Source organism: Bos grunniens, chromosome 18, assembly GCF_055505025.1.
Source record: "Bos grunniens cultivar Pamir isolate PY7600 chromosome 18, Bosgru_T2T1.0, whole genome shotgun sequence".
Taxonomy (NCBI): domain Eukaryota; kingdom Metazoa; phylum Chordata; class Mammalia; order Artiodactyla; family Bovidae; genus Bos; species Bos grunniens.
The window spans coordinates 58,805,340-58,829,063 of record NC_141182.1 but is presented as its reverse complement, the minus strand read 5'-3'; the positions used below and the strand labels follow the sequence as shown (position 1 = coordinate 58,829,063).

The 23,724-nt window shown below is 41.9% G+C and overlaps 1 protein-coding gene across 1 annotated transcript; it reads right to left on the bottom strand.

Annotated features, from left to right (window-relative positions):
- Positions 1-15,240: 15,240 nt before the first annotated feature.
- Positions 15,241-16,394, bottom strand: LOC147354425 (vomeronasal type-1 receptor 4-like). The gene has a single exon (XM_086353945.1). It carries the CDS (start codon positions 16,300-16,302, stop codon positions 15,271-15,273), a length of 1,032 nt encoding a protein of 343 aa, XP_086210071.1. The 5' UTR covers positions 16,303-16,394; the 3' UTR covers positions 15,241-15,270.
- Positions 16,395-23,724: the final 7,330 nt, after the last annotated feature.

The following is a 23,724-nucleotide window of genomic DNA, read 5'->3' as shown; positions in this document are numbered from 1 at the left end:
TTTGGCTACACCAGATCTTAGTTAATGGTATGTAAACTCTCAGTTATGGCATGCGGCTTCTAGTTCTCTGACCAGGAATTGAACCTGGATCCCTTGCACTGGGAGCAGAGTTTTAACTTCTGGACCACGGGGAAGTCCCCTCCTTGGGAGCTTTTGCTTTAAGTTCCACCCACCTGGATTTCCTGAGGCTGATCTTGATGGCTGGAGACACTTAAGGGGCAAGGGGTGCCAATGGACATACCCTGCCAGCTCTGGGGGCATAGAGAACACACTTCCATGGCTAAATCCCTGAAGACAAGCTTCAGTTAAAGGCTGCCATTGTCATGGAGATGCCTTTAAGGGGAATAACCAAAAAGCAACTACAGTCCTGTGCCTGAAGGTCAAGTCTGTGAACCTCAACTCACATTCATGGTAGTAAAGGAACAGATTAAGATAAAGAGAAAAAACACCCAGGATTCCAAATATAGTCTGAGAGGAGCACACCATTCTTATTGCCAACTCCCTGGAGGCCATTCTGCCTGGTGTTTGATGGTCATAACTGCATGGGGTTATGCAGTTTATAAAATAAGAGATCCAGTGTACAGAGAGGTCAAGGGATCTGTCTAAATTCACATGCTGATTACAGGCTTAGTAGTGGTATGAACCTGGTAGGCTGAGTCCAAGACAGTGTCCTAACCACTGTGATGACCAACCAAACACATCAGCTGTTTTTTAATAACCCACTCTGAAATTTAGTTGTTTTATTTTATATCATATGGTTTATTCTATCAGTTCAGTCTAGTCACTCAGTTGTGTCTGACTATTTGCAACCCCATGGACGGTAGCACACCAGGCTTCCCTGTCCATCACCAACTCCCGGAGTGTGCTCAAACTCATGTCCATTGAGTCTGTGATGTCATCCAACCATCTCATATTCTGTCATCCCCTTCTCCTCCTGCCTTCAATCTTTCCCAGCTCGGGGTCTTTTGCAATGGCTCAGTTCTTCTCAAGTGGCCAAAGTATTAGAGTTTATTCCTTACCTTTTATATATTATAATTTTGGTTATAAAAAGTTTCCATATCTGCATAAGTATTTATTCTGTAGGTAAATAACATCACAAGAAGACTCCCTGGATTGGAAATGGCAACCCACTCCAGTATTCTTGCCTGGGAAATCCTAAGAACAGAGGAATCTGGTGAGCTATGGTCCACGGGGTCACAAACTGAGCCACTAAAATGTATACACACACATACACACAAACACACACAAACTTATAGGAAAGTACTTCCTGTCCATACTGGATATAATGAATGCAAGATTTTCTCAGTATAAGTTTTGCAACATAAAGGTGCATTCCTATCATGCCAGGTACAAATTCACTATGGTATCTTAAACTATGAACCATGAAATACTACTATATGATAAATGAGTATAGGCTAGAAATGAAAGAATTATTTTTGTCTAAATCCTTAGGTCTTTTTAAAATCAAGGTTAAGTGAGACTACAATATAATAAGATTTATGAAGAATATTAACATACTAGATACATGTAAAGTACAATCTGGAGAATATTGACTCTTGTGTGTTGCAAAAGTGAAACCATAAAGAAATGAATGTGTGCTTGGAGTTGGCATTAGAATATTATGAGATTAGACAACATATGAGAAGATACATTTGGTCCTGACAACTATATTCCAAACCTCACCATTATAAAGCTGCCTTTTCCTGAAATGCTGCTTCTCTATCTTGAAGAGGGATAGCAATCTTGCCATTGTCATCAGACCTCAAATGTTTCAGAAAAGACACAACTGCTATGTCCAGTAAGCATGTTATAGCCTAGAGTTAGATATATATGAAAAAAGTCATTTCTGTTCTTCAAACAAATTCATATTCATGCCTTCTCTAGAGGATTAGAAAATCATTACTTTTCTATCATAGTCTTTATTGAAAGCATAAAGGCATTATGATAACACTTCTAATACAAATTTAAAATTAGTCTAGAATTTCTGAAAGGTAACATTACAGCAGATTGATCTTAAAAATACAACCCTTAAACTCCTTGAGGATGATCTTATGGCATTTCCTGGGCATCCAGTGGCTAAGACTCAGCGCTCCCAATGCAGGGAGCCTGGGTTTGATTCCTGGTCAGGAAAATAGATCTCACGTGTTGCAACTAAGAGTTCACATGCTGCAACTAAGATAAATACTTTTTAAAAATGATTCCTCATCATTACCACTAGGATTGTTCCTGTGTGTCCTCTATGGTAAGAGTTTCAGAAAATAATTTTAGAAGCTGTCAAGTTCGGTGTTGCCTGATGCCAGCAAAGATTGAAGGCAGGAGGAGAAGCGGGCGACAAAGGGAGAGATGGGCGGATGATATCACCGACTCGATGGATATGAGTCTGAGCAAACTCTGGGAGATAGTGAAGGACAGGGAAGCCTGGCGGGCTGCAGTCCATGGGGTTGCAAAGAGTCCGACCCAACTGAGCAACTGAGCAAAAACAAAGATCTTGATCTTGCTTTACCTAAACTCTCTGCTAAGGAATTATTCTGCTTTCCTGACCTGCTTTGCCACCGGATCTATTCCCACTCTACCCCTGGCCCCCCAGCAAGATCCCTTTCCCAAACATGAACACTTACTCCGACCTCCTTCCTTACAGACTCTGCCTCTTAGACTGAAATACAAATTACTCGACCCCTTCTCACTCCTTCTCATGAGAAGGATGCTGGGCTCAGGGTGAAGGTCATGCAGCCAGGACGTGAGTGGGAGAGAGGCAGTCAGACCCTGAGATAAAGGTTTAGGAGCTGTGATCTCATCCTCCTTCAGAACTGCAATTATCATTTCACTTGAAGTGGCAATGACAGGGCCAGCTTGAGGAGCTAATGATCTTTCTGAAAAACTTTTTTTGAGTTGGTAATTACCAAAACCAATTGTGAGTCTCCTGTGAGTATCTCCAAAGAGACCACTGATGTGTTTGAGAGAAGCTCATAATTTTTCATGATGAAGGTTATTTTGAAATGATTAGGATTTTTACACAACTCTGAAATCTGTTGCCTTCATAAACCGGTTGTTTGAGCTTAGGGATTCCCCCACCAACACAACCAATGCACTTAACAAAGTCAACTGTGAGTCACCAGGCTTTGTTCTGGAAACAAACAAAAAACACCCAATTAAACTTGAGAATGACATAAGAATTTGTGTATGTGTATGTTCATTTATTTATTTACTTGGCTGTGCTGGGTGTTAATTGTGGCAGGCAAACTTTTAATTTTAGCATGTGCCAGTATAGAAAGCCCAGAGATAAATCCATGCACATATGGACACCTTATCTTTGACAAAGGAGGCAGGAATATACAATGGATTAAAGACAATCTCTTTAACAAGTGGTGCTGGGAAAACTGCTCAACCACTTGTAAAAGAATCAAACTAGAACACTTTCTAACACCAAACACAAAAATAAACTCAAAATGGATTAAAGATCTAAATGTAAGACCAGAAACTATAAAACTCCTAGAGGAGAACATAGGCAAAACACTCTCCAACATACATCACAGCAGGATCCTCTATGACCCACCTCCCAGAATATTGGAAATAAAAGCAAAAATAAACAAATGGGACCTAATTAAACTTAAAAGCTTCTGCACAACAAAGGAAATGATAAACAAGGTGAAAAGACAGTCTTCAGAATGGGAGAAAATAATAGCAAATGAAGCAACTGACAAACAACTAATCTCAAAAATATACAAGCAACTCCTACAGCTCAACTCGAGAAAAATAAATGACCCAATCAAAAAAAGGGCCAAAGAACTAAACAGACATTTCTCCAAAGAAGACATACAGATGGCTAACAAACACATGAAAAGATGCTCAACATCACTCATTATCAGAGAAATGCAAATCAAAACCACTATGAGGTACCATTTCACGCCAGTCTGAATGGCTGCGATCCAAAAGTCTACAAGCAATAAATGCTGGAGAGGGTGTGGAGAAAAGGGAACCCTCTTACACTGTTGGTGGGAATGCAAACTAGTACAGCCACTATGGAGAACAGTGTGGAGATTCCTTAAAAAACTGGAAATAGAACTGCCTTATGACCCAGGAATCCCACTGCTGGGCATACACACCAAGGAAACCAGAATTGAAAGAGACATGTGTACCCCAATGTTCATCGCAACATTGTTTGTAATAGCCAGGACATGGAAGCAACCTAGATGTCCATCGGCAGATGAATGGATAAGAAAGCTTTGGTACATATACACAATGGAGTATTACTCAGCCATTAAAAAGAATGCATCTGAGTCAGTTCTAATAAGGTGGATGAAACTGGAGCCTATTATACAGAGTGAAGTAAGCCAGAAAGAAAAATACCAATATAGTATACTAACACATATATATGGAATTTAGAAAGATGGTAACAATAACCCTGTATACGAGACAGCAAAAGAGACACTGATGTATAGAATAGTCTTTTGGACTCTGTGGGAGAGGGAGAGGGTGGGATGATTTGGGAGAATGGCAATGAAACATGTATAATATCATATATGAAATGAGTCGCCAGTCCAGGATCGATGCACGATACTGGATGCTTGGGGCTGGTGCACTGGGACGACCCAGAGGGATGGTATGGGGAGGGAGGTGGGAGGAGGGTTCAGGATGGGGAACACATGTATACCTGTGGAGGATTCATTTTGATATTTGGCAAAACCAATACAATATTGTAAAGTTTAAAAATAAAATAAAATTAAATAAAAAAAATTTTTCAGCATGTGGGACCTATTTCCCTGATCAAAGATCAAGCTTGCACACCCCCTGCATTGGGAGCTTGGAGTCTTAGCCACCAGACCACAAGGGAAGTCCCTGTATGGGACCTTCTTCTTGTACTTAAAACAGCTCTACCTCTTCTTCTTTGTTCTGCATCTCTGATCCTACACTGGACTATACAGTTTTAGATCCCAGATGAAGCCTTAGGTTGATGTTGGAGCTAGAGGAGCAGAAATGATAGTGAAGGAATATCTTTGGGTCTTGGAGGTTGCTTTTCAGTGTTGGCCGGAGCACTCATCTGTCTTTGCAGCACTCTCATGGCCTTTGCTCTTGGTACATGGAAGGCTTCTAGTCACTGACACATCCACCATGGCTCCCTTTGGGCCTGAGCCAAATCCTTGAGTTGACTTTTCTCCATAATTTAGGGTTCACACCTCAACCCCATTTTCTCCTCCAGACATAACCCGATGATTTCCTTCAGTTCAGTCGCTCAGTTGAGTCTTTGTGACCCATGGACTTCTGCACACCAGGTTTTCCTGTACATCAGCAATTCCCCACGCTTGCTGAAAGTCATGTTTATCAAGTTGTTGATGACGTCTAAACATCTCATCCTCTGTTGTCCCCTTCTCCTCCCACCTTCAATCTTTTCCAGCATCTGGGTCTTTTCCAGTGGGTCAGTTCTTAGCATCAGGTGGCCAAAGTGTTGGAGCTTTAGCTTCAGCATCAGTCTTTCCAATGAATATTCAGGACTTTAGAATTGACTGGTTTGATCTCCTTGCAGTTCAAGGGACTCTCAAGAGTCTCCTCCAACACCATGGTTCAAAAGCATCAATTCCTCAGCACTCAGCTTTCTGTATGGTCCAACTCTCACATCGATACATGACTAGTGGAAAAACCACAGCTTTGACTAGGTGGAAGTTTGTCAGCAAGTAATGTCTCTGCTTTTTAATATGCTGTCCTGGTTGGTTATAGCTTTACTTCCAAGGATCAAGTGTGTTTTAATTTCATGGCTGCAGTCACCATGTACAGTGATTTTGGAGCCTAAGGAAATAAAGTCTGTCACTGTTTCCATCATTTCCTCTTTAATTTGCCATGAAGTGATGGGACCTGATGCCATGATCTTCGTATTTTGAATGTTGAGCTTTAAGCCAGCTTTTTCACTCTCCTCTTTCACTTTCATCAAGAGTCTCTTCAGTTCCTCTTTGCTTCTGCCATAGGGGTTGTGTCATCTGCATATCTGAGGTTATTTATATTTCTCCCGGCAATCTTGATTACAGCTTGTACTTCATCCAGCCTGGCATTTTGCAAGATGTACTCTGCATATAAGTTAAATAAGCAGGGTGACAATGTACAGCCTTGACATACTCCTTTCCCAATTTGGAACCAGTCCATTGTTAAATGTCTGGTTCTAACTGTTGCTTCTTGACCTGCATACAGATTTCTCAGGAGGCAGGTAAGGTGGTATGGTATTCCCATCTCTTGAGGAATTTCCCACAGTTTATTGTGATCCACACAGTCAAAGGCTTATTCTTCTGAGTCTGGGGTTTTAGTGTCTCTACTGCTCATGAAGAAATCTCTGGTTTTAAAGGATTTGGAATTAGTTAGAGACAAACTGTGTTATACCTTTTTGCAAAGGAATTTCCACTCATTTCTTTACTGGAGTTAAAGCACTGAAATATATCCCTGACCCTGCTGAAGGAGCTTGCCATTTTGGTGGCAGAAATGGATGATCCTGCTCACATTTTTTATTGTCTGAATTGGGCAGGAAAATTACCCTCTGGAATGGGAGATCCCAGTTCTGCATTCTCTCCTTAATGTTTTCCTGATTTCAGTCTTCTAGGGTCATTGTTTCTTTCAGAGATGAAGCTTTGGGCTTTGGGCTCTAGGGATCCAAGGACACCTGGATGTCCCTTCTGCCCTCCACACGGCTTTGAGTACCCCTGGGAAGCTACCATATTTATCCCAAGGACAGTCTGGGGATGGGACAATGAGTCAGTCATTAAAAGCCAAGTTTTCTGATACAAGGATGCTGTGATGGCAACTCTGAAGCTTGCTCTGGAGCTCTACCTTCAGTTTTACACTCTGCTCACTAGCAAGATGGGTTTTAAGGAATGACGTCAGCATGCAGGGTAGAGGAGAGCATGGCATGTTCACTGGAGCCCTCAGTTGACTTTTCCTCATGTAAATTTTGGACTGTTTTCAGCTATGTCTCAAAACACTTCTCCTGATATTGGTTGAGGACCAGGGAACGTCTCAGGCTTAACTTTCTTCCTTAATCTATGAAATTTCTGTCACTTGCTACTCTTTGCTGGAGCTGCTAATTCCCTGTATACCAAAGAAGCAGCCCTCTGGGGACTTCCCTGGTGGTCTAGTGGCTAAGACTCTGCACTCCCAATCCACGGGGTCTAGGATCAATCAGCTGGTTGGGGAACTAGACCCCACAAGACACAACTAAGTGTTGGCCTGCGGCTATGGAGTATAAAGAAAGCTGAGTGCCAAAGAATTGATGCTTTTGAACTGTGTGTTGGAGAAGACTCTTGAGAGTCCCTCGGACTGCAAGGAGATCTTACCAGTCCATCCTAAAGGAAATCAGTCCCAAATATTCATTGGAAGAACTGATGCTGAAGCTGAAACTCCAATACTTTGGCCACCTGATGCAAAGAACTGACTCATTGAAAAAAACCCTGATACTGGGAAAGATTGAAGGCGGGAGGAGAAGGAGACAACAGAGAATGAGATGGTTGGATGGCATCACCAACTCAATGGACATGAGTTTGAGTAAACTTAGGGAGTTGGTGATGGATAGGGAGGCCTGGCGTGCTGTGGGCCATGGGCTTGCAAAGAGTCGAACACGACTGAGTGACTTAAGTGTAAAATATGTCAACAGTTTACATTAGAAATCACTGTCTTGGGAGAATGGAGACATGTATATGTATGGCTGAGTCCCTTCCCTGTTCATCTGAAAGTATCACAACCCTGTTAACTGGTTATGTGTGTGCTAAGTCGCTTCAGTTGTGTCCGACTCTTTGCAACCCTACAGACTATAGCCTGTCAGGCTCTTCTGTCCATGGAATTCTCCAGGCAAGAATACTGGAATGGGTTGCCATGCCCTCCTCCAGGGAATCTTCCTGACTCAGGGATTGAACCAAGTCTCCTGCATTGGCAGGCAGGTTCTTTACCACTAGTCCCACCTAGGAAGTCCCATTAATTGGCTATACTCCAATATAAAATTAAAAGTTAAGAAAAAAGAAATCATTGACCTAAATGGCACCCCACTCCAGTACTCTTGCCTGGAAAATCCCATGGACAGAGGAGCCTGGTAGGCTGCAGACCATGGGGTCACGAAGAGTCAGACACGACTGAGCGACTTCACTTTCACTTTTCACTTTCATGCATTGGAGAAGGAAATGGCAACCCACTCCAGTGTTCTTGCCTGGAGAATCCCAGGGACGGGGGAGCCTGGTGGGCCGCTGTCTATGGGGTCGCACAGAGTCGGACACAAGTGAAGCTATTTAGCAGCAGCAGCAGCAGCAGCAGTACAATTTGTATTAATGAAAATTAAAATGGATATGGTGATAATAGACATTTTCTAGGATATTTTACTTGACCAATACAGATCCCAACACTGATATGAAGTACAAATAGAAAAATATCCACAGAAGACAGAGGGGTATTTATAAAAGTGTCCATCAGAAATGAAAACACCAGGATCAGATGGTTTAGCAGGCAGTATCAACTGTTCTTTTTTTTTTTTTAATGTATGTTTGGTTGTGCTGGGTCTTCACTGATGCACATAGCCTTTCTCTAGTTGTGGTGAATAGGGGATTCTCTCTAATTGTGGTGTGTGGACTTCTCATTGTGATGGCTTCTACTCTTCCAGAGCATGGGCTCTAGACCCATGGTCTTGAGTAGTTGTGATGCACAGGCTTAGTTGTCCCATGGCCGGTGGTATCTTCCTGGACCAGGGATTGAGCCCATGTCCTCTGCATTGACAGGTGGATTCTAAACCACTGGACACCAGGAAAGTCCTCTGCTGTTCTTTTAACTATAGCTAGGGCTGTTCTCTGCATTCAGCAGTACTGAATGGTAACCAGAGGTCTTTGTGCAATTTCATTAAGGAGCACTCATTGGTTATGCAATAAATGATGAGACAAAAACTTTAAGGGGCAAAATCACTCTTTCACTTTCCAGCAGGAAAACACACAATCTGAACAAAGCCCACTATCCATTTCCCCTGTGAGAGTTTTCAGCCCAACTGAGAAGTTTAAGAGTGAAATATCATCAGTCAGGCCACACCTGTTTTTGACACTAACTGCAAGTGTGGGTGTTCCCAAACCCACACTCAGTTTTATTCATTCTCTAGAAGGACTCAGCACTCACTGAGAGCTGTTCCACTCACTGTAATGGTTGATTACAGGGTAAAGATACATTCCCTGGTGGATCAGACGGTCAGGAATTCACCTACAATGCAGGATACATGGGTTCGATCCCTGGGTTGGGAAGATCTCCTTGAGAAGGGAATGGCAACCCACTCCAGTATTCTTGCCTGGAGAATTCCATGGACAGAGGAGCCTGGTGAGCTATAGTCCTTGGGGTCATAAAGAGCTGGACACAACAGAGCGACTAAAAAAAGGACACCTGTCAATGGAAGAGATGCATGGGTCAGAGTTGAGAAAAAATAGTCAAATTAGAGCTCCAGTTTTCCTCTCCCCATGAAGTGATGCTATGTCATTTTCCTGGCATTGATACCTGACGACACAGGGAGTACAGCCACCAGGGAGCTTCACCCAAGCCCAGATGCCCAGAGTGTTTTACTTGAGCTCTATCAGGATCTGTATGTGTGGCTAAGCTTTAGACTTCAGTTCTTCTGAGAGTCAGGCTAATCCTGTTATCTCCAGTTCCTCCAGAAGCCAGCCTGATACTACACAGCCTAAAGCCCCAGCCAACTTATAATGTGAGAGAGGCTGGTGCCCACCCCATGAAACAAACAAAAATACTCCTGCTATCAGAAAGGCAACCTACAGAATGGGAAAAAATATTTGCAAATTATGCAACTGACAATTGATTAATCTGCAAAATATACAAACAGCTCATACAACTCAATATCAAAAATTCAAACAACCCAATCAAAAACTGGGGAAAGATCCAAATAGATATTTCTTCAAAGTATACATGTGGCCAACAGGCTCATGAAAAAATGCTCAACATCACTAATTATTAGAGAAATGCAAAGCAAAGCTAGTGAGATAACACCTTACATTGGTCATCAAAATGTCTACAGATTATAAATGCTGGAGAGGGTATGGAGAAAAGGGAATCCTCCTTCATTGTTGGTGGGAATGTACATTGGTTCAGCCACTATCAAGAACAGGCTGCAGTTTCCTTGAAAAATCTTAAAATAGAGCAATTAATAACATATGATCCAGCAATCCCACCCCTGGGTATATATCCAGAGAAAACTATAATTTGGAAAGATACATGCATCCCAATGTTCACAGCAGCACTGTTTACACTAGCTAAGACATGGTAACAACCTAAATGACCATCACCTGATTAATGGATAAAGAAGATATGGTATATAAACACAATAGAATATTACTCAGCCATTTAAAAAAATGAAATAATGCCATTCGCAGCACCATGGATGGACTTAGGGATTATCATACTAAATGAAGTAACCTGTATAAAGAAAAACAAATAGCACATCAGTTGAGTTCAGCCACTCAATCGTGTCCGACTTCTTGCGACCCCATGAATTGCAGCACGCCAGGCCTCCCTGTCCATCACCAACTCCCAGAGTTCACTCAGACTCACGTCCATCGAGTCAGTGATGCCATCCAGACATCTCATCCTCTGTCGTCCCCTTCTCCTCTTGCCCCCAGTCCCGCCCAGCATCAGAGTCTTTTCCAATGAGTCAACTCTTCGCATGAGGTGGCCAAAGTACTGGAGTTTCAGCTTTAGCATCATTCCTTCCAAAGAACACCCAGGGCTGATCTCCTTCAGAATGGACTGGTTGGATCTCCTTGCAGTTTAAGGGACTCTCAAGAGTCTTCTCCAGTACCACAGTTCAAAAGCATTAGTTCTTTGGCTCAGCTTTCTTCACAGTCCAGCTCTCACATCCATACATGACCATAGGAAAAACCATAGCCTTGATTAGATGGACCTTTGTTGGCAAAGTAATATCTCTGCTTTTGAATATGCTATCTAGGTTGGTCACAACTTTCCTTCCAAGGAGTAAGCGTCTTTTAATTTCATGGCTGCAGTCACCATCTGTAGTGATTTTGGAGCCCAGAAAAATGAAGTCTGACACTGTTTCCACTGTTTCCCCATCTATTTCCCATGAAGTGATGGGACCAGATGCCATGATCTTTGTTTTCTGAATGTTGAGCTTTAAGCCAACTTTTTCACTCTCCACTTTTACTTTCATCAAGAGGCTTTTTAGTTCCTCTTCATTTTCTGCCATAAGGGTGGTGTCTTCTGCATATCTGAGGTTATTGATATTTCTCCCAGCAATCTTGATTCCAGCTTGTGTTTCTTCTAGCCCAGCGTTTCTCATGATGGACTCTGCATAGAAGTTAAATAAGCAAGGTAACAATATACAGCCTTGATGTGCTCCTTTTCCTATTTGGAACCAGTCTGTTGTTCTATGTCCAGTTCTAACTGTTGCTTCCTGACCTGCACACAAATTTCTCAAGAGGCAGATCAGGTGGTCTGGTATTCCCATCTCTTTCAGAATTTTCCACAGTTTCTTGTGATCCACACAGTCAAAGGCTTTGGCATAGTCAATAAAGCAGAAATAGATGCTTTTCTGGAACTCTCTTGCTTTTTCCATGATCCAGCAGATGTTGGCAATTTGATCTCTGGTTCCTCTGCCTTTTCTAAAACCAGCTTGAACATCAGGAAGTTCATTGTTCACATATTGCTGAAGCCTGGCTTGGAGAATTTTGAGCATTACTTTACTAGCGTGTGAGATGAGTGCAATTGTGTGGTAGTTGGAGCATTCTTTGGCATTGCCTTTCTTTGGGATTGGAATGAAAACTGACCTTTTCCAGTCCTGTGGCCACTGCTGAGTTTTCCAAGTTTGCTGGCATATTGAGCGCAGCACTTTCACAGCATCATCTTTCAGGATTTGGAATAGCTCAACTGGAATTCCATCACCTCCACTAGCTTTGTTCACAGTGATGCTTTCTAAGGCCCACTTGACTTCACATTCCAGGATGTCTGGCTCTAGGTGAGTGATCACACCATCGTGATTATCTGGGTCGTGAAGATCTTTTTTGTACAGTTCTTCTGTGTATTCTTGCCACCTCTTCTTAATATCTTCTGCTTCTGTTAGGTCCATGCCATTTCTGTCCTTTATCGAGCCCATCTTTGCATGAAATGTTCCCTTGGTATCTCTAATTTTCTTGAAGAGATCTCTAGTCTTTCTCATTCTGTTGTTTGCCTCTATTTCTTTGCATTGATCGCCAAAGAGGGCTTTCTTATCTCTCCTTGCTATTCTTTGGAACTCTGCATTCAGATGCTTATATCTTTCCTTTTCTCCTGTGCTTTTTGCTTCTCTCCTTTTCACAGCTATTTGTAAGGCCTCCCCAGACAGCCATTTTGTTTTTTTTGCATTTCTTTTCCATGGGGATGGTCTTAATCCCTGTCTCCTGTACAATGTCACGAACCTCATTCCATAGTTCATCAGGCACTCTATCTATCAGATCTAAGCCCTTAAATCTATTTCTCACTTCCACTGTATAATCTTAAGGGATTTGATTTAGGTCATACCTGAATGGTCTAGTGGTTTTCCCTACTTTTTTCAATTTAAGTCTGAATTTGGCAATAAGGAGTTCATAATCTGAGCCACAGTCAGCTCCTGGTTTTGTTTTTGCTGACTGTATAGAACTTTTCCATCTTTGGCTGCAAAGAATATAATCAATCTGATTTCGGTGTTGGCCACTTGGTGATGTCCATGTGTAGAGTCTTCTCTTGTGTTGCTGGAAGACGGTGTTTGTTATAACCAGTGCATTTTCTTGGCAAAACTCTATTAGTCTTTGCCCTGCTTCATTCCGTATTCCAAGGCCAAATTTGCCTGTTACCCCAGGTGTTTCTTGACTTCCTACTTTTGCATTCCAGTCCCCTATAATGAAAAGGACATCTTTTTTGGGTGTTAGTTCTAAAAGGTCATATAGGTCTTCATAGAACCGTTCAGCTTCAGCTTGTTCAGCGTTACTGGTTGGGGCATAGACTTGGATTACTGTGATATTGAATGGTTTGTCTTGGAAACGAACAGAGATCATTCTGTCGTTTTTGAGATTGCATCCAAGTACTGCATTTCGGACTCTTTTGTCCGAAAGATGATGGCTACTCCATTTCTTCTGAGGGATTCCTGCCTGCAGTAGTAGATATAATGGTCATCTGAGTTAAATTCACCCATTCCAGTCCATTTTAGTTCACTGATTCCTAGAATGTCGACATTCACTCTTGCCATCTCTTGTTTGACCACTTCCAATTTGCCTTGATTCATGGACCTGACATTCCAGGTTCCTATGCACTATTGCTCTTTACAGCATCGGACCTTGCTTCTATCACCAGTCACATCCACAGCTGGGTATTGTTTTTGCTTTGGCTCCATCCCTTCATTCTTTCTGGAGTTATTTCTCCACTGATCTCCCGTAGCATATTGGCCACCTACTGACCTGGGGAGTTCCTCTTTCAGTATCCTATCATTTTGCCTTTTCATACTGTTCATGGGGTTCTCAAGGCAAGAATACTGAAGCGGTTTGCCATTCCCTTCTCCAGTGGACCACATTCTGTCAGATCTCTCCACCATGACCCGCCTGTCTTGGGTTGCCCCACAGGCATGGCTTAGTTTCATTGAGTTAGACAAGGTTGTGGTCCTAGTGTGATTAGATTGACTAGTTTCCTACGAGTATGTTTTCAGTGTGTCTGCCCTCTGATGCCCTCTTGCAACACCTACCATCTTACTTGGGTTTCTCTTACCTTGGGCGTGGGGTATCTTTTCACGGCTGCTCCTTACCTTGAACAAGGGGTATCTCCTCACCACCGCCCTTCCTGACCTTCAACGTGGGATAGCTCCTCTAGGCCCTCCTGCACCTGTGCAGCCACTGCTCCTTGGACGTGAGTTTGGTCCTCCTGGCCACCGCCCCTGGCCTCGGGCGTGAGGGCATGGGGTAGCTCCTCCAGGCCGCTGCCCCTGGCCTCAGATGCGGGCTAACTCCTCTCGGCCGCCCCCCCCCCCCACCCCCGACCTCAGACTTCGGTAGCTCCCCTCAGCCGTTCCTGCGCCGTCGCAGCCTGGCACTCTTGGCCGCTGCCCCTGACCTCGTAGGTGGGGTAGCTCCTCTTGCCGCACTATATCACTTATATGTGGAATCTTTTTTTCAAAAGAAGATACAAATAAACTTATTTACAAAATAGAAAGATACTCAAACATAGAAGAGAAACTTGTGATTATCAAAAGGGATAAGTGGGAGGAAGGACAATTTAGGAAGTTGGAATTAACATATACACACTACCATATATAAAATAGATAAGCAACAAAGACCTAGTGTACAACACAGGGACTGCACTCAATATTTTGTAATAATCTATAAGGGAAAGAATCTGAAAAAGAAAAAAAAATATATATATATAGTGAGTCACTTTGCTGTCTACACCTGAAACTAACATAACATATACTTCATTTTTTTATAGTATCTAAATTAAAAAAGCAAAACAAAAAACAAACCAAAAAAAAGCCCTCATTTAAACTGGGCTAAGTCTTGCTCATGGATTGTTTCTACATTTTAGAAATGTAGAAACATTTTATTTCTAAATATTTAGAAATAAATATTTCTAAATATTTCATGGTGCAAATATCTTAGGCATATAAAATATGCCTGGAAAACCTTTACCCTTTATACACTAAAGGATCACAAGTGGAATTTTATTTACTTATTTAGGCTGTGCTGGGTCTTGGCTGTTGCATGAGGGCTTTTTCTAGCTGCAGTGAGTGTGGGCTCATCACTGTGGTGGCTTCCCTTGCAGAGCACAGGCTCTAGGCACACAGGCTCAGTATTGTCGTGCTTGGGCTTAGTTGCCCTGTGGCATGTGGGATCTTCCCAACCCAGGAATCGAACTGGAGTCTCCTGCATTGCCAGCCGGATTCTTTCACACCCAGGCACCAGGGAAGCCCCAAATATACACTACTATGTATAAAATAGGTACCTACTAAGGACCTAGTGGAGACTTCTCAGATGGTCCTGTGCTTAAGACTAAACCCTTTCTAGGCAGGGAGAAGGGGTTCAATCACTGGGAACCAAGTCCCACATGCCCCGAGGCCTGGTTAACAACAAAAAAGAAGTGACTTATTGTATAGCACGGCGAACTCTATTCAATACTCTGTAATGGCCTACATGAGGAAGCATCTAAAAAGAGTAGATATACACACATATGTATAACTGATTCACTTTTTCATATACCCGGAACAAACACAACACTATAAATCAACTATACCTTGATAAAATTTTAAAAATATACAATTTACATTTTTCTGATAAGATCAGGGGATACTGAGTTCTTCATGTACAAAAAGCAGAGACTGGATATGATGGAGTCACGGCTCATAAGCAGAAAGGGGCTGATAAAGGGAAAACATACATTAATCAGGCCAGTTGTATACACCAACCACCAACTGGGATTATGAAAAAGAGCAAGAGTAATGTTAAAGATGCAGGACAGGGTGTGGAAACACATGAAGGTGCTCGCCAAGAGTAGGATGCTTTGGGTGGCTCTGGACTCAGCAGGGGGTCTGGAAGATACCCTAGCCTTGTGAATATACTGGACTCGCTGACTGTGTCTGTACAGGGTGAGAATCATGGAGCCACTGGCCCAGAAGATGAGCACAGAACATGAAACTTCAGGGAACACTACCAAAGCTGTATATATTGAGCCTGAGATGTTCTCAAGATCTGTGGCAGCACAGTACCCTGAATCTCTTATATTTGTCATGTTTGTGCTGTGCCATTTTTCAGAAACATATAATGCATACAGAGGAAAAATGAGATGTACCAACATGCACTGGATCCAGCAGAAGGAAATGGAGAGGGCAATGTACTTTGGGGCTTTGACTTTAAGATTCTTCCAACAGGAGTTCTTTGGGCTGATTATGATGGTCTGAAACACACTCAAGAGGCAGGTGGTGCCAATGGACATACTCCTGCCCACTTTCTCAAAATACAAAATAAGTTTGCATGCAAAATCACTGGCAAAATATTTCAACCTCAAAGTTGTAATTGTCTGAGGGACTCCTTTCGAGAGAATGACCAAAATGTTGGCTATAGTCAGGTGCTTGCAAATCAAATCTGTGACCCTCAACCTATACTGAGTGTGGTAAAGAAAAAGGTAATGGTACAGAAGGGAGAAATTGCCCCAGATTCCAACCACAGTCTGTAACAAGAAGGTTATTCCAAAGGCCAGTTGGCTGGAGGCTGTTGTGTTATTCAAGATACTCCCCTTTATATGATGGCAACAGTGATTCCTCAGAGCAGAGTGGCTCATATAAATTTGTGACATCGAGAGACAACTTTCCTTGTGTGCTTTTGTGAAATTGCCAAGGCTTCATGAAGGGAAATGATGATGAGAGAAATCAGTCTATTTTACGAAAAAGTCAGCAGGAAGGATGAAGTGGTGGCAACCTGGAGGAAGCAATGACAAATGAGAGTAAATTGAAAGATAGTATAAAACCAACTTTTAAGGAGAAGCTTACTGGAGAAAAAAGTCTCCATCACTGCCCTCATCATGCTGCTGCTGCTGCTAAGTCGCCTCAGTCGTGTCTGACTCTGTGCGACCCCAGAGAGGACAGCCCACTAGGCTCCTCCATCCCTGGGATTCTCCAGGCAAGAATACTGTAGTGGGTTGCCATTTCCTTCTCCAATGCATGAAAGTGAAAAGTGAAAGTGAAGTCGTTCAGTCGTGCCCGACTCTTAGCGACCCCATGGACTGGAGCCTACCAGGCTCCTCCATCTATGGGATTTTCCAGGCAAGAGTACTGGAGTGGGGTGCCATTGCCTTCTCCGCCCTCATCATAAAAGAGGTCAACTCTAAATGCATTCTCTTCTAAATTTTAAGAAGATAATATATTATTGTAGGGATTTCCCTGATGGCTCAGTTGGTAAAGAATCTGCATGCAATGCAGGAGACTCCAGTTTGATTCGTGGGTCAGGAAGATCTGCTAGAGAAGGGATAGTTTTACCCACTCCAAGAATACCCACTTCAGAATTCTTGGGCTTCTCATGTGGCTCAGCTGGTATTTAAAGAAGATAATGTATTATTTAAGAAAAAAAGACAGGAGTTATTCTAGGGTCTAACTATTTAAAATATATGCTAACGGTACTTCCCTGGTTGTCCGGTAGTTAAGAAACTGTCTTGCAATGTAGGAGACGCAGGTTTGATACCTGGTTGGGCAACTAAGACCCTATATGCCATGGGGTTTCTAAGTATGGGATCTGCAACTGGAGGGTCTGTGCACCACAACAAAAGATCCTGCGTGATACAACATAGTTACCACATGATGCAATCAAGACCCAATGCAACTAAATAAATAAATATTTCCATACACTAAAGAACACAGTATATGTAAGCCATATGGTGAAATAACTTTTGCACACATTAAAATTAAGACTGGATCTCATCAAGACACACACACAGACACAGATACAACTTAAAATCACACAAGCATGTCCTAAAAACCTGAAGATAGAATAAACAGTGGACAGAGTCTTCAAAGAGAATCCTCAAGAAAGAATTTATTCAATGGATAAGACATGTGGAAAAATATTCCACATCCTTGGCAATCCGGTCAATTAAAATGTAACCACTACCTATATGTCATCAAATACCATCAAGAAATCTGAAACAGAAATGACAAAAATGCCGAGTTTGGGCATAGCTGTGGATGAACCAAGAATCTCATACACTGATGGTGGGTGTTCAAATTGGTACACACATTTTGGAAAACTGTGGTATCTACTTAGCAGATCAGATGTAGTCCTGTTCCAAGAAATCCACTTCTATGAATATATTCAACATTTTATACATGTATCACCCAAAGTTTAGTTATATTAATAGAATTTATATGAGAGCCCTAATCATTACTTGTAATAGTACCTAACTCTTAATACCCACCTGCCCATTAACAGCTGAATGATCAGTTAATCCTTTGGTAGTCACACAATGAGGTCCTATATAGCAATGATAATGAAAAATCAACAATAATATAAAACAATAAAGAAAAATTCACAAAGATGTAAAGGAATGGAGGACAAAAGTCCAAATGAAAGATGCTGTATGATATCTTTCATGTGAAGGCCAAGACAGGCAAAGTGATCTAATATTAAATGTCATAATAGTTGTAAATGTGTACCTAATAATCCAGGCCTACAAATATACCCAACAAAGCTATAGTCTTGGAAACAGTGAGTTAGAAGGGGCACAAGAGTTTCATGGGAACTGAAAACATTGTGTTTCTTGATCTAGTTGTGGTCTCCAGATGTGCAATAATTCCTGAAATTTCACTGAGATATTATGCACTTATAACCTGGGAACATGTGTTTAATTTAAAAAACAAACAAACATGTATTATCAAAAAATGTGGAACGAGCTTGTGAAAGGCTGTTTCTGTGAATGTGTCTCATCTGCTGCCTGTGTCTGTGAAGGAGGGGAGCTGTAAGCCCAGATCATAACTCCAACAATGAAACATCAGAGAATAGTAACACTGCTGCATAAGTGAATCGCTGATTTTGTCTTAAAATTCAACAGAGCAGTATCCTAAGTTTTCTTGCTTTGTGTTGATTTTTGCTCCATTTGGCATCATATCCATGGGGAAAATATTGTGTACAGAGAGATACGACTTGTGACCATACAATCTTCTCCTAAGACCAAGAAGTATAATGAACAGTAGACACAGTTTTCATACAGAAAGCTTGAGAAAGAAGTTATATACTCTCCAGTAGTGCAAAGTGGAGACGCTGATATGCTCGGGAGTGTTTTTTTGTTGTTGTTGTTAAATGATTTTATATATTTCATCTTATTATTTATTTATTTGCCTGCACCAGGTCTTAGTTAATGGCATGCAAACTCTTAGTTATGGCACATAAACTCTCAGATATGGCATGTGGCTTCTAGTTCCCTGACCAGGGATTGAACCTGGACCCCCTGCATTGAGAGCACAGTCTTAACCTCTGGACCACAGGGAAGTCCCCTCCTTGGGAGCTTTTGCTTTAAGTTCCACCCATCTGGATTTCCTGGGGCTGAACTTGATGGCTGGAGACACTTAAGGGGTCAGGAGGGCCACCATACCAGCTTTGAGGGCATAGAGAACACATTTGCATGGCTAAATCCTCCCTGTCCATCACCAGCTCCTGGATCTTCCTCAAACTCATGTCCATTGAGTCGGTGATGCCATCCAATCATCTCATCCTCTGTCGTCCCCTTCTACTCCTGCCTTCAATCTTTCCCAGCATCAGGGTCTTTTCCAATGAGTCAGTTGTTCACATCAGGTGGCCAGAGTATTGGAGTTTATTCCATTGTGTTTATATATTAAAATTTTTGTTGTAGAAAGTTTCCATATCTGCATAAGTATTTATTCTGTAGGTCAATAACATATCAAAAAGATTCCCTGGATTCAGAAATGGAACCCCCCTCCAATATTCTTGCCTGGGAAATCCTATGAACAGAGGAGCCTGGTGAGCTATAGTCCAGGGGTCACAAACTGAGCCACTAAAACGTACACACACACACACACACACACACACACACACACACAATCCTATAGGAAAGTACCTCCTGTCCATAATGGATTTAATGAATGCAAGATTTCCTCAATATAAGTTTTGCAATAGAAAGATGCATTCCTACCATACCAGGCACAAATTAGCTATGGTATCTATCAAAAAAAAGTCTTGGACAATATTACTTTGTTTAATAAACTATGAACCATGAAATACTACTATATGATACATGAATGTAAGATAGAAATGAAATAGTTTTTTTGATCTAAATCCTTAGGTCTTTTTAAAATTGAGGTTAAGTGAGACTACAATATAACAAGATTTGTGAAGAATATTAACATACTAGACACATGTAAAGTACAATCTGGAGAATATTGACTCTTGTGTGTTGCAAAAGTGAAACCATAAAGAAATGAATGTGTGCTTGGAATTGGTGTTAGAATAGTATGAGATTAGACAACATATGAGAAGATACATTTGGTCCTGACAAGTGTATTCCAAAACTCACCATTATAAAGCTGCCTTTTCCTTAAAAGCTGCTTCTCCATCTTGAAGAGGGATAGCAATCTCGCCATTGTCATCAGACCCCAAATGTTTCAGAAAAGACACGATTGCTATGTGCAGTAAGCATATTATATGCCTAGCGATCTATCTATCTATCTATCTATATATATAAAATCATTTCTGTTCTTCAAACAAATTCATATTCATTCTTTCTGTAGAGGATTAGAAAATTGTTACTTTTCTATCCTAGTCTTTATGGAAAGCATAGAGGCAGCATGATAACACTTCTAATACAAATTTAAAATTAATCTAGAATTTCTGAAAGGTAACATTACAACAGATTCATGTTAAGAATACAACCCTTAAGCTCCTTGAAGATGATCTTTTGGCACTTCCCTGGTGGTCCATTGGCTAAGACTCTGCCCTCCCAATGCAGGGAGCCTGGGTTTGATTTCTGGTTAGGAAAATAGATCCCACATGCTGCAACTAAGATACATACTTTTAAAAATGATTCCACATTATTATCACTAGGATTGTTCCTGTGAGCCCTCCACAGTAAGAGTTTCACAAATTAGCTTTAGGAGCTATCAAGTTCGGTGTTACCTGATGCTGGGAAAAATTGAAGGCAGGAGAAAAAGGGGAAGACAGAGGATGAAATGGGTGGATGGCATCACCGACTTGATGGACATGAGTCTGAGCAAACTCTGGGAGATAGTGAAGGAAAGCAAAGCCTGGTGTGCTCCAGTCCATGGGGTTGCAAAGAGTGGGACACAACTGAGCGACTGAACAACAAAGATTTTGATCTTGCCTTACCTAAACTCTCTCCTAATGAATTATTCTGCTTTCCTGACTTGCTTTGCCACTGGATCTGTTCCCACTCTAGCCCCAGCCCACAGAGAGATCCCTTTTCCACACATGAACACTTACTCAGACCTCCTTCTTCACAGACTCTGCCTCTTAGACTGAAATACAAAGTACTCGACACCTTCTCATTCCTTCTCATGAGAAGGATGCTGGGCTCAGGGTGAAGGTCATGGCAGCCAGGACGTGAGTGGGAGGGAGGCAGTCAGACCCTGAGATATAGGTTTAGAAGCTGTGATCTCACCCTCCTTCAGATCTGCAATTATCATTTCACTTGAAGTGGCAATGACAGGGCCAGCTTGAGGAGCTAATGATCTTTCTGAAAAACTTTTTTTGAGTTGCTAATTACTCTCCTGTGAGTATCTCCAAAGAGACCACTGATGTGTTTGAGAGAAGCTCATAATTTTTCATGATGAAGGTTATTTTGAAATGATTAGGATTTCTACACAACTCTGAAATCTGTTGCCTTTGTAAACAGGTTGTTTGATCTTAGGGATTTCTCCACAACCACACCCAATCCACTTACAAAGTCAATTGTGAGTCTACCAGGCTTTGTTCTGGAAAAACAAAAACAAAAAACACCCAATTAAACTTGAGCATGACATAAGAATTGTGTGTGTGTGTGTGTGTTCATTTATTCATTTACTTGGCTGTGCTGAGTCTTAGTTGTGGCATGGACACTATCAGTTGGAGCATGTGGGATCTAGTTCCATGATCAGGGATCAAACTTGCACACCCCCTGCAATAGGGGCTTGGAGTCTTACCACCAGACCACCAGGGAAGTCCCTGTACAGGACCTTCTTTCTTGTACTCAAAACATCTCTACCTCTTCTTCTCTTTCCTGCATTTCTGATCCTACACTGGACTACACAGTTTTAGATCCTGGGTGAAGATTTAGGTTGTCGTTAGAGCTAGACAAACAGAAACGATAGTAAAGGAATATATTTGGGTCTTGGGGGTGGCTTTTTAATGTTGACTGGAGCACTCGTCTGTCTTTGCAGTACTCTCCTGGCATTTGCTCTTGGTATATGGAAGGTTTCTGGTCACTGACATATCCACCGTGGATCACTTTGGGCCTGGAGCCAAATCCTTGAGTTGACCTTTCTCCACCATTTATGGTTTGCACCTCAACTCCATTTTGTCCCTTGGAAATAGGCCAATGATTGCCTTCAGTTCAGTCACTCGGTCAACTCTTTGCAACCCATGGACTTCTGCACACCAGGCTTCCCTGTGCATCAGCAACTCATGAACCTCGGTGAAACTCATGTCCATCAAGTCTTTGATGCCATCCAACCATGTCATCCTCTGTCGTCCCCTTCTCTTTCTGCCTTCAATATTTCTGAGCATCTGGGTCTTTTCCGATGAGTCAGTTCTTAGTGTCAGGTGGCCAAAGTACTGGAACTTCAGCTTCAGCATCAGTCCTTCCAGTGAACATTCAGGACTGATTTCCTTTAGAATTGACTGGATTGATCTCCTTCCAGTCCCAGGGACTCTCAAGGTCTTCTCCCACACCATGGTTCAAAAGCATCAAATCTTTGGCGCTAAGCTTTCTTGATGGTCCAACTCTCACATCCATACATGACTACTAGAAAAACCATAGCTTTGACTAGATGGAGCTTGTTGGCAAAGTAATATCTCTGCTTTTTAATATGCTGTCCTGGTGTGTTATAGTTTTACTTCCAAGGAGCAAGTGTTTTTTCAATGTCATGGGTGAGTCACCATGTACAGTGATTTTGGAGCCTAAGAAAAAAAAATTCTGTCACTGTTTCCATTTTTTCCCCTTCTATTGCCATGAAGTCATGGGTCCAGATGCCACAATCTTCATTTTTTGAATATTGAGTTTTAAGCCAGCTTTTTCACTGTTCTCTTTTACTTTCATCAAGAGGCTCTTCAGTTCCTCTTTGCTTTCTGCCAGAAGGGTGGTGTCATCTGCATATCTGAGGTTATTCATATTTCTCCTGGCAACCTTGATTTCAGCTAGTGCTTCATCCAGCCTGGCATTTCGCTTGACGTACTCTGCATAGAAGTTATATAAACAGGGTGACAATATACAGCCTTGACATACTCCTTTCCCAATTTGGAACCAGTCCGTTGTTCCATGTCTGGTTTTAACTGTTGCCTCCTGACCTGGATACAGATTTCTTAGGAGGCAGGTAAAGTGGTCTGGTATTCCCATGTGTTGATGAATTTTCCGTAGTTTGTTGTGATCCACACAGTCAAAGGCTTATGCTCCTAAGTTCTGAATTTCAGTGTGTCTACTGTGCATGAAGAAAGCTCTACCTGAAAGGATTTGGAATTAGTCAGAGGCAGACTGTGTCATACCTTTTTGCAAAGGAATTTCCACTTATTTCTTTACTGGGGTTAAATCACTGAAATATATGCCTGACCCTTTTGGAGGAGCTTGTCATTTTGGTGGCAGAAATGGATGATCCTGCTTACATTTTTATTGTCTGTATAGGGCAGGAAAACTACCCTCTGGGATGGGAGATCCCAGTTCTGCATTCTCTCCTTAATATTTTCCTGATTTCAGTCTTCTAGGGTCATTGTTTCTTTCAGAGATGAAGCTTTGGGCTTTGGGCTCTAGGGATCCAAGGACACCTGGATGTCCCTTCTGCCTTCTACATGGCTTTAAGAACCCCTGGGAAGCTACCATATTTCTCCTAAGGACAGTCTGGGGATGGGACAATGAGTCAGTCATTAAAAGCCAAGTTTTCTGATACAAGGATGCTGTGATGGCAACTCTGAAGCTGGCTCTGGAGCTCTACCTCTAGTTTCATATTCCACTCATCAGCAAGATGGGTTTGTTTTGTTTTTTCCTGGAAAATTCCCGTTTTATAAAATT